The sequence below is a fragment of the Tursiops truncatus genome, chromosome 15 (assembly GCF_011762595.2).
Source record: "Tursiops truncatus isolate mTurTru1 chromosome 15, mTurTru1.mat.Y, whole genome shotgun sequence".
Classification (NCBI taxonomy): domain Eukaryota; kingdom Metazoa; phylum Chordata; class Mammalia; order Artiodactyla; family Delphinidae; genus Tursiops; species Tursiops truncatus.
The window spans coordinates 6015948-6027651 of NC_047048.1; the positions used below are offsets into that span (position 1 = coordinate 6015948).

The following is an 11704-nucleotide window of genomic DNA, read 5'->3' on the forward strand; positions in this document are numbered from 1 at the left end:
GTTCCTTCCCTGCTGCAGTCCAGCCTGGGAGCTGCCAGGACCAGGTGTCTTTTCTGTCACTCATTCAGCAGTCAGATTCCTAGACAAGTGGTTGCACATTGTGGGCTGGTTCTGGGCTTTAGTGGAAACTTATTATTTCTCTATTTGATGTTTGCGGTTGGTTTCTACTAACTGCTCATCATTTTTTAGGACTTTTTTTTCCATTCCTGTTTTACTCAGGTGTTTTTGTTTAATCACGTGCTTTTTTTTTTTTTTTTTTTGCGGTACGTGAGCCTCTCACCGCCACGGCCTCTCCCATTGCGGAGCAACAGGCTCCGGACGCACAGGCCCAGCAGCCACGGCCCACGGGCCCAGCCGCTCAGCGGCATGTGGGATCTTCCTGGACCAGGGCACAAACCCATGTCCCCTGCATCGACAGGCGGACTTTCAACCACTGCGCCACCAGGGAAGCCCTCACATGCTTTTTAGTTACCTGTTTACGTAACCATGGTTTTTCTTTTAGTCCAACTAGGTAATGAATTATATCAGTAGATCTAATTGTGAACTGTCCACATCTTCAGGACAAATGATACTTAAGGAAGCCTCCCCCCCCCACTGTTCTAGGGCCTGTCCCTCAGGATAGTCTCCTCGGTGAGAGGAGACCCACTGATTCTTTTTTAAATCAGGAGATAAAAATTCTCAGTCCCCAGAGACAGCTCAGGCTACACAGCTCCCCTTAGTCTTCACCGAGTCCCTCCCTGCCTGGCGCCCATTCGCCTCTCAGGACCGCGCAGAGGGGACTGCTGTTTAGGAGGCGGTGCCCCTCCTGGAGGGGTGCAGAAGCAGAACAGGCGCCCACGTGACTGTGCTAAGCCTCGGCTTCCCCACTGCCATCCCACCACGAACAAGGTAATGCCTAGCAGTCATGCTGGGTGTTGGGTCCCTTACTCCCAGCCCTGAAATCCTGAGGCTGTCACCACCAGGGGGCACCAGGAGGACAGGACGCTATGTACTGTGCACAGGTCCCTGGCCCCTCCGGCCTAAGGTCCCCGCTTGATTAAAGGAGGGGAGGGGGCTGGCTCCTGTATCCTGAAGTCTCTCCCAGCTCGGATGCCCGGGGTCCAGTCCCTGTACCCGGATTGGTGCCACCCGAACCCTGGGGTGGGCCTGCCTGAGAGTGACACCTTGTCCTGCTGGGTGAAAACAGCCCAGGCATGGGGGCCCAGAGACAGATCACAGAACCAGAATTACGATAATGTCAAGTTTAATTTGCCAAATATACAAGTTGGACTTGTGGAGCATGTTTTGCCTGGGGGCTACACAGTAAACAGGTTTCTTGAAATGATCCATGGGCAGGGTTAAGAATGGGCCCGGGCCCTGGCCAGAGTCAGTCGGGGGTAGGGAGTAGGGTGGGAAGGTCAGGAGTGAAGCCTCAGTCAGAGGGGACTGGCTGGGGATGAGCCATGACCCTCAGAGACCCAGGGCCCTGGCTCCCAGGCGACAGCCCCCCAGTTGGGCGCCGGGGCAACACAGACAGGGGTCGTCCATCACAAACCTGTCAGCAGCTGCTGCGGCTCAACCGCCCCCTGACCCGCAATCGACCAGACAAACGGAAGCTCTTCTTACCCCACCTCCCAGGCACCCCCCCCCCACAAGGGTTCTGAATTCTAAAAACAGCCAAAACATTCAAATGGTTACATATGAAATGCTGTCCTGCATCTTTCTGTCTCAAAGATAGCAGCTGCCCCTCCCCCCACCCACCATCCCCCCAAACGATTTCTGTGCCAAGATGAAGAGGAGCCGTGGGGGGCTCCTCGCCGCGAGGGGCTGCTGCAGTGGCGCCGGGGCACAGGGTGGGTGAGACACGGCAGAGGTCCTGGCAGCACGGCCCAGTTCCCTGCTATCTCCTCCCACAGGCCGTGCTACTTATTCAGGGAGAGCGACTGCATTCGTTTTCCTGACAAAGCTGCATCATCTTTTGCTGAGGAGCAGGAAGGGAAGGAGTTACAAGACAACACCACCCCTCCACATACACAGCCCGCACACCCCCGAACCATAATACAACTGTAGGTCTGAAAGGCCTCAGACAACATTTTGTGCAACTGGTTCAGCTGGCAGATGAGGAAGCGACCCAAAGAGAAGGGCCCGGACTGACGCCCTCCCCTGGAAGCCACCGGACCCACGTGTCCAGACATTCTCGTGGAGTCTGGGTGGCTGCCCCCTCCACAAAAGCCCACCAACACACAATCTACTGAGCAAATGGAAACTCTTCTTAGCCCACCCCCCAGGCAGAGCCCTGTAATTCCAACCTCTCCCCGTGGATTCTGAAGCCTGCAATCAGCAACATTCAAATAGTTACACATGAGGTCCTTTGCTGCTTGAGGTCTGTGAAAGGAGCTACTAGTGGGAAGTTGAGATTACTGGGTATCTCCAACGTGGTGACAATGCCCTAGGGCAACTGATTTCCCATCTCTAGGCCTAGAAAGCAGGACAGCAAGATCCCAACACACTCATGGCCCCCCACAGATGGAGAGAGGAGTGCATGAAGCCAGAAGGTCATGAGTCAAATGCTCCTTTAAAGCAGACCGGTTCCCCACAGCCAACCTGGCCTGGAAGAATCCCTACCACCTTTGGCCCCACTGGAAGGAAGGCAGGGAGGAAGAGGGACACCTGGGCCAGATATCATCTGTGACATCCAGCTGAAATATGAAATGCTGACATATGAAGAGCTACCCCAGGCAGCTCTCCAGGCTACACAAGACACCAGAGACCTTAGGGGAACCTTCTAGCCTCTAAGGTAGGTGCATCCTGAGGCCTCCCTCAGATGCTGTGGACAGTGCTCTGCTGAGATTCAAACTCACATCTGACTCCGCTGCTGCTGGACTCTCCTAGCATCCTGGGAGGTGGCGGGCAGGAACACCCACCTCCATCTGACAGTGAGAAAGGCAGGCAGACAGGCACGCACGTGCACATACACCCACACCGCCCTCCCCCCACACACGGTAGGCCTCTACCGAACAGTCTGACCTCATACCACTTCATGACAAGGACACTGAAGTGCAGGGCTTGGTGGCCTGTCCAGAACCAGTCAGGCTGCCACACCAGCGGCTCAAGACTTACCTTTCCTCTCTTCTTCTTTCTTCCTGGCAGCCTCCTCCCGCTGTTTCCGGATGATCGCCAGCCGGGCAAGGTCAGCCTTGGCTTGCTCCGTCTTCCCCGCTAAATGCATTTTCATGTAACGCTCTTTTGCTTTCTGCTTCTCGATTTCTTCTCTGTTTGGGTAAAATGGTGTCACAGGGGCCATCTTCCCCACCATTAGCAGCTGAGCTGGATGCGGGAGCCAGAATAAAGCCCAAGCACTCAGGCCTGGGCCCTAGCTCCATGTGCCCCCTCCTTGATGACACTCAGCAAACAAGCCAGCAGTGGCTGTCACTCTGCAACCTCAGAGGGGGTTTCACTGGTGAGAAAGAAGCTGCTGGAAGGGGAGACTCTTCAGCAGCCTCCAATCACACCCCAAGCTTGTGGGCCTTCCCCACGGGGTTTTCAGAGACCCCCCTCAGCTGTCACAGAGTCAGCACAGCAAGGTGGATTTAAATCAAGCAACCCAGTCAGGACAGAAATCAGGGTGGCTTTTCCTAGTAGCTTTCAACCTCCTATAAGGCCCTTGGTCACCTGGTGGCCGTGAAAAGTCAGGGAACAACTTGTTAAAGACCAGCTGTGTGCAGGGCACTGTAGCACTTGGTGTGATCCTTGCACAGCCTGTGAGCGAGCTCTCTGCAGCTCCATTTTCACCCGGGACTCAGAGAGGACTGGGGCAGCTGGTGGACCTCCCTGCACAGTGCTGGACGGCACCGGTCCCCAGTCCCCTCCCAATCCCTATGGCCACAACATCAGGGATGGATGCAGGCCGAGAAGGGTCAGATCAGGCTGGATAAGGGAGGTATCCCTGGAGTGGGGTGCCCTGGAGGAAGGGGCTACAGCATAATTTCTGTTTTTCCTGCTATGCTTCCACTGGGGGAAAAAATTCTGTTTTCTGCTTTGTTTTGTGGGGGAGAAGCTTCTATAGGGCCTTTGGGAGAATGAGATGACAGAGAAATAAATACCGGAGCCAGAGCGCCCACCAGCCACTGGGGACCTCAAGAGCCCAGGAAGCAAGGGCAGAGGAGCTGGGGGCCTCAGCCCCGGGCCCAAGTCACAAGGCTCAGAAGCAGAGGTTACCTTTCTCTCCTTGAAAGTTCCTTGGGCCCATCCAGGTCCAGCTGTGTGACCTTTTTGGTTGTCTGTGCCACCCGGTTGGGGTTCTCAATGTCAATGAGCCCTTCTACACCTTTGCGCTTTTGCTAAGATAGGACAAGAAGCCGGCTGTCAGAGAAGTTTGGCCTGCAGAGCCCCTGAAGGCCACTCCCCATCTCCACATCCTCCTGGACTAGGACAAACTCCCGCTCCACCCCCAGGCCACGTGACTCCTGGCCCAGCCTCACGGTGGGAACAGTGCTTGGGTGTCTTCACCACCTGGGGAGATGCAGGGAGAGCGAGTACGGGTGACCAGAGCCCATCCTGTGCCTAGTCCCAGCCACCAGGGATCGTTATCCTAGTTTCACAGGCGGCAGAGGCCAACTCACAAGCTCTCAGCACAGAGAGTTACTCCCTCACTTCGAGCTCAGCCTCTGAAAGCAGTTTTCCATGGAACGCCATGCCTGACTGCAACAAGCCATGCTGGATCCCCACAGCAGGGTGGGCCAATCCCTAGCCATCCGGGTGACGGCGGGGAAATGGGACTTGGGAACGAGTCACACAGTCTACAGGTTTGGGGAGGCGGCACAAGAACCTGGAGCTCGCACCTCCCACCTGCCCTGGGGAAGTTCAGAAAGAAGTGAGAGCACAAGTGCTAGGCGTAACAGGTTCGATCAAAGTTTCAGGCCCTGTCAACCCAGCTTTTCTCTTTAAAAGACCAGGGAGACAGCTTCCAAACGCCAGTTAATCTGAGCACTGCACGGGGCTCCAGGCACCTCTACCCAATCGGCTACACGTTTACACCTCCACCCAGATACCTGACATCACAAATTTAACTTGTCTGAAACAGAACTGGAGACTCAGCCCTCACCCACCCCGTTCCTCCCAATCCTAAGGACAACCTCGTTTTTCTTTCCCTCAGCAAACCCCAATGAGTCTACCTCTAAGACATGGCTTGAATCTGCCCACTCCTCTCCACTGCCATTGCCACCAGCCTAACGCAGCCACAATTTCTCATCTGGATACCTGCTGCCGTCTCCCGGCTTCCACCCTCAACACCTTACAACTCACTCTCGGCAGAGGAGCCAAAACAATCTTTTAAAAGCAAATCTGGGGGCTTCCCTGGTGGCGCAGTGGTTAAGCATCCGCCTGCCAATGCAGGGGACAGGGGTTCGAGCCCTGGTCTGGGAAGATCCCACATGCCGCAGAGCAACTAAGCCCATGCGCCACAACTACTGAGCCTGTGCTCTAGAGCCTGTGAGCCACAACTACTGAGCCTGCGTGCTGCAACTACTGGAGCCCGTGCACCTAGAGCCCATGCTCCACAACAAGAGAAGCCACCGCAATGAAAAGCCCGCACACCGCAACGAACAGTAGCCCCCGCTCGCCGCAACTAGAGAAGCCCACATGTAGCAACGAAGACCCAACATGGCCAAAAATAAATAAATAAATAAAATCTATTAAAAAAAGAAAAAAGCGGGCTTCCCTGGTGGCGCAGTGGTTGAGAGTCCGCCTGCCGATGCAGGGGACACGGGCTCGTGCCCCGGTCCGGGAAGATCCCACATGCTGCGGAGCGGCTGGGCCCGTGAGCCATGGCCGCTGAGCCTGCGCATCCGGAGCCTGTGCTCCGCAACAGGAGATGCCACAACAGTGAGAGGCCCGCGTACCGGAAAAAAAAAAAAAAGCAAATCTGGTCATCTCTGTCTCCTACTTCAAGGCCTCTGCCAGCTGCCCACTACCTACCACAATGAAACCAAAACCCTTCAACAGCTGCACAGGAGCTGCCCTTGCCAACCTTTCCTCCTTCATTCCTCACCACTCCACTTTGTACCAACCAAGTCACAGCCCCGCTAGCCTCTCTGTTCCTTGAACTTGCCCAGGTTGTTCCCAGGGCCTTTGCCCTTGCTAACCTGGCTGCCTCGACTACTCTGAACAACAGTTTTCACACAGCTGGCTCCACCTTGCTTTTCAGATCTCAGTTTAAAAGTCACCTCAGCACACACTACTCCAAGTACCCTCGATCACGGTCTGTCTTATTCATAATACTTCTGGCTGCTTGAAATCATACTGTTCATTCATTCCTTATCGTCTGTACCTCCCTATTACAATGTAAACCCTTAAGAGCAAGGACTCTGCCTGTACTACTGGGACGGGTAATGTTTGCTGAATGGATGAGTCTAGGTCCCAGGCCCCCCTCAGACTCAGTACCTGGTAATCATCTTCTTCATCCTCGCTCTCATCTGAGTCTAGGGATTTTTTCTCCTTTTTGGGGTCACCTGCAGCCCCATCTCCACCTTCTTCTCCTTGTTCCTCTTCTTCCTGTTTCAGAAATGGACAACGTGAGGTATCAAAAATGCAAAACAAACCCCCAAGACTGTGATCCAGCCGCCACCACCCCCAGACTGTGGACCTTGAGAAATCAGGCCCCCAGAAGGCTGCGGCCAAGTATGATTAGAGCCCCACTCTGCCATGCTGGCCTCCAGTGGGGGACCTGTGTCGGAGGCAGCCTCTCCACTAGGCTCCACAGCCTGGAAGCCAATTCCAGTCCAACCACCACCTCGTACAGCCATAAAAGGCCCTGCTCCTCTTCTCAGCCCAGGTACCTCAGACAACCAGGGTGAGCAGCTCGTCTCCTAGGGTCCAAAGGACGTGGCTGTGGGGCTGGAAAGCACAGGCCTGCTCAGCTTCCCTCCCGCTCTCCCTGCTGCCACGTGGAGCTGCCAAACTGTCCTTGCTGTCCTGGGCAAGGCCCCCTGCTTTCCACTCTCCGTCAGTGGCGGGCCAGCCACTCCAACCTGCCCACACAGAGGCCCGGCTGTGCCAGCTTCCCATGACAACACGCCGACAGGACGCTTCCCTCTACCTTTCTTGCCTCCCAGCCAAAAACATCCCTTACAAAAACCATATGACCTTTGCCCCTTAGCACCTGCCCGCACACTCTCCAAGGTCCTGGTCAGCCTCTGGTTCCTCCACCAGGCCCTCCCCACCACCCCACGCCACCCCACGCCCCTCTGATGGGCATGAAGTGTCAGTCTCCCTGACACTTCACAGCCGTACCCCTCATCCAGCCTGACTGTGCTCCCTTTGGCCCTTAGCCAGGTGAGGATCTAATGGTGTGGTAGGGACATGGACACCAACAATGGAAACACGTTCTGTTTCCTGACAGTGGGCTGGAAAAAGGACTGGGGGAACAGAATAGAGGGACCGCCTAAGCTTCGACCGAAGGGGGAAGGGTGGGAGTCACGGAGGAGGGGATGCTGAGCAAGGTCTGAAGGAACGAATGGCACTCTGCCTGCTGGGGGTGTGGGAAGGCAGGGGCATCATGTCACAGCAGGGCTGGCAGCAGTCCTGCATGGCTGGAGCACACAAGTAGGGGTGCCGAGAGCCCGAGCTGCAGACGGGCAGAGCTGGGCGAGGGAGAGAGGAACAGGAGCAGGAACACAGGACCACAAACAGAGACCCACCAAGGCACTCGCTGCTGAGTGGACAAAGTTCTAACTGATCCAGTCAGAGGCTGGCTCTCCTCCTGACTCTCAGCGGTTGCTCTGGGACTCCCATCTGCTACCTGCTGCCTGTCCCCTCCAATCGAACCTCAGGTGTTAGCTGCTTCTTGAGAATGGGTGGTCCTTGCCTGGCCTCTCCGGGTGCCAAAAGCGCTGGGTGCCGCCCTGGGCTACTGGAGTGGCCCGGACAGGCACGTACTCACCCTGGCCTTCTGCTTTTCAGCCTGGAGCTGTGCGTCGATCTCCTCGGGGCTTGTGTACTGCCTTGCCCGGCCTTTGTGGCCTCCCTTTCTCCCTGCACAAGGATTGGCAGTTTAAGAAGGTGGGAGGGAAGCAGCTTCCTTGATTGCCCTGGGCCCCAGGCTGTGTGCTGCTTGAGGTGCTCTCAGCAGAGGCTGCAAACCTCAGGTACCCCTCACCAAGCACCACCCAAACCTGTACCCTTATGTGTTCAAAGGGACAAAAAAGGAAACACACAATCACCTGATGCAGTACCAAACCATGTACTGGATGTAGGCTCCCACAAATAAGACCTGAGGGGAGGATCTGGGGGAGGGTGCACCACATGGAGTGACTGGCTAAATCCCCTGGTCCCTTTATCCAAACACAGTGGACTCAGATGCAATCATGAAGAACATGTAACACTCGCCCCTGCTGTCACAACAGTGCTCTTTACTTGCAATGTTCTGTCGTAGCTATGGGCTCATTTCATCCCCAGATTAAACCTATGGCACACAATCACGGCTGGTCCCACTTTATAGACAAAGGAGACTTGAGAGTAAAGCAGAGTGGGGAAGAGCACAAATGTTGGGGTCCAATCCTTGAGTTCAAATCTCAGCTCTACCACTTAATAGCTCTGTGACTTCGGGCAGGTACTTAACCTCTCAGAGTCTCAGCTTCTTCGTCTGTGTCCCTACCACATAGGGTTGTTGTGAAGATGGATTTGTTAACATATGTAAAGATGTTGGCACAGTGCCCGGCACTGGACAAGCACCACAAAAATGTCTGCTATGACTGGTACTCTTCTAATATAGCACCTGGTGTGGAAAAAAAACAAAGCCACTGGTCACATCGGCGATTTACTACAGGTGTCAGGGAATATAATAAGATACTTCACGTTCACCTAAGTCATATGTATGGTAGAAAGAGAAAACTTAAAACCTAGAAAGGAAAAATTTCTCGTGCTTGGACTAAGAAACACAACTGGCAAACAAAGTTATCTAAAGTTGAAAATAAAACTGACTACCTTCTAAGAGTAAAAAATGTGACTAGCAATTAAAGTTCATCACAGATAATCAGTTTTACAGTCTGACCCTCTTGAGCCAAGACACTAGACTGACCCCTGCTAAAGCCATCAGCCAGTTTTACAGAAGGGTGGCACCCCCTCAGCTGGTCCTGGAGAACGCTGGGGTGGCTGTGGCCTGGATCCATTTCCACCTCTCCTGGAAGCTGCAGCCCACCAGGTATCTCGTGACTCTCTCACTGAGAGCAGAGAATCTGTAATTAGGCAGCCAGAGCTGCTCTGGACTCCAGAGCCAGTAGCAGAGATACTGGCGTCCCATGATTTCCTAAACAGCAGCTGCAGAGCCATAACTGTGCTGCTGCAGACCACACCACTCATTTTTAACGACTACCCAGGGTTCCCAGGGGTGTCTCAGTCTATGTTCATCAAAGTCCTACTGTGAGAGATCAAGTTTGCCATCCAAAAAGTCAACATCTTTTCTTGCCCTCTTAACACTCTAAGTAACAGGAACAACTCAAAATTGACTACTATAGGTTCTCATCCCCCACGCTTGGCTATGCGATAATGATCTTAGCTTGGTCTACAGTAACTCTTATCAGAAGCTTTCCATGCCTTTAAAAATGCTTCACAGGGGGCTTCCCTGGTGGCGCAGTGGTTAAGAATCCGCCTGCCAATGCAGGGCACACGGGTTCGAGCCCTGGTCCAGGAAGATCTCACATTCTGCGGAGCAATTAAGCCCGTGCACCACAATTACTGAGCCTGTGTGCTACAACTACTGAAGCCCGCGTGCCTAGAGCCCGTGCTCCGCAACAAGAGAAGCCACTGCAATGAGAAGCCCGTGCACCGCAACGAAGAGTAGCCCCCGCTCGCTGAGACTAGAGAAAGCCCGCGCGCAGCAACGAAGACCCAACAGAGCCAAAAATAAATTTTAAAAAAAGCTTCACAGGTTTCATAACAGAAACAAGAGTTGGTCCTTGGCTCTTGGAGAATTTTATACTGTTACTTACATCTTCATGTTCTCTCTCTCTCTCTCTCCCTTTTTAAAATATTTATTTATTTGGCCGCGCTGGGCCTTTAGTTTCGGCATGTGGGATCTAGTTCCCTGACCAGGGATTGAACCGACCCCCTGCATTGGGAGGGCAGAGTCTCAGCCACTGGACCCAGGGAAGTCCCTTCATGTTCTCTTTTACTTTTCAAGCAAATTAACACAAGCAAGAAATGTAAACCTTATCTGCCCATAAAGCTCTCACAAGCCAAAAACCCAAGTCGTTTAAACAAGAATCCATATTTAGGATTTTCTAATTGTAACCTCCAACCTTGGCTCAAAGCATCTATTAAGTAGGACTCTTAGAACCAGAATTCTGGAGCCAGAAGGTACCCTTAGTATCCTTCCTTCTGCAGAACAGGAGACTGGGGAACACAGAGAAGACAAAGCTTTTCCTACCACAGAATAAACCAATAGAGACCTAAGTTTAAAGAGATTCAGCTCTGTAAACCCTGTGGGCTGACGCATCTTAACCAACGTAACACACGAGCAACCAATATCAACGGAACATCTGTTCTGCGCCAGGAGCCAGCCAGGCACGGCGAGTGCTCTAGTTTTACGATCCCGACCGAACTCTCCAAGCTAAGGGTTATTTCCAGATGGGGAAAACAGGCTGGAAGAAGTTAAAGAACTTGTTCAAGGCCATAAGGTTAGACAGTGACACAGCTGGGCTTCGGGTCGAGCACTATTGACCTTAAGGGGGAAGCAGATAGAGAATGGTCTACAACGTACTGGGAAGCCATGGATCCTTTACGCTCCTGGCCAAGGAACTGGCAAAGTCTAACGACTAACAGTAATTAATTATTACTGGGCACTTAGCGACTATCCAGCACCGCGATGCACTCTCCACATGGGTTACCTAGTTAAAACCTCGCGTCAGTATTGTGAGGCAGGTACAATCACAACCCCACCTGCAAGTGAGAAAATTAAGACTCGGGGAGGTTAAGCGACTGGCTGAAAGGCACACATCGAGCCGCTCGAATAGGGCAGTCAAAACTAGGTCGGCCAGGCTGAAGAGCATCAAGTTAGGTCGCAAGAGGCAGGCCTGGCTCGCCCAGAACCCAGGAGGACGCACGTTTTACGCGCGAGGCAGGCGGGTCCGGCACTGGCGCGCGAATGCGGTGACTCAGTCCCCGGCGAGCCTGAAAGTGGGAGGAAACTTCAGAGCCCCCAGGCCGGGAGAAGAGCGCCCTAGATAGGCCTTCCGGATCGCCAAGGACCCAGAGCCTCCGAGTCTCCTCAGACCCCCGAGGGAGTGGCTCGAGGCCACCACGCTCTTCAGTTTCCCCAGCGGGACAATTGGGCTTCGAGGCCCAGGCCTGGCCCTCAGCCCGAGCAGACGTCCTCCCTCTGTGCCGCCCTCCGAGGCGCCCGCGGGCTGAGTGGACAACAGGAGCTGGACTCGGGCTGCTCCTCGAGGCCCGCGGGCCACACGCGCCCGCCCCTCACCTCCTTTAGGCATCGCGGCTCCGGCGGCTGCAGCGGCGGCGCCTCTAACTGACACCGGAACCGGAAATACTTCGGGCTCGACTTCTTCCGCCCGGCCAGTTCCCCTCCGACCCCGTCCCCACTCAGCCAGCCGACGCCGCCGACGTCAGCGCCGCTAGGACCGGGTACCTCAGTGAGGCAGGACTGTCCCACGCACCGCCTGAGCCTAGGCTCGCACGCGCGCTGCTGGGCAACAGAGCCCCCAGCCCCGCT

At 54.5% G+C, this 11704-nt stretch overlaps 1 protein-coding gene across 3 annotated transcripts in view; it reads right to left on the minus strand.

The window, feature by feature from the left end:
- Nucleotides 1-11589, minus strand: part of PDAP1 (PDGFA associated protein 1) — a 30175-nt gene extending 18586 nt beyond the window's left edge. The window contains exons 1-7 of one of the 3 annotated variants that reach the window (XM_033840678.2): nt 11453-11589; nt 7919-8010; nt 6421-6531; nt 4198-4319; nt 3100-3251; nt 2841-2909; nt 1227-1960 (exon numbers count right to left, since the gene is read on the minus strand). In XM_033840678.2, the coding sequence (XP_033696569.1) occupies nt 1902-1960; nt 2841-2909; nt 3100-3251; nt 4198-4319; nt 6421-6531; nt 7919-8010; nt 11453-11465 (618 nt within the window). In that variant the 5' untranslated portion in view covers nt 11466-11589 and the 3' untranslated portion in view covers nt 1227-1901. Of the gene's footprint in view, nt 1-1226; nt 1961-2840; nt 2910-3099; nt 3252-4197; nt 4320-6420; nt 6532-7918; nt 8011-11452 lie in introns of those variants that run through there. The other 2 variants (XM_033840679.2, XM_033840680.2) reach the window with 2 other exon arrangements.
- Between the last annotated feature and the right edge of the window lie 115 nt (nt 11590-11704).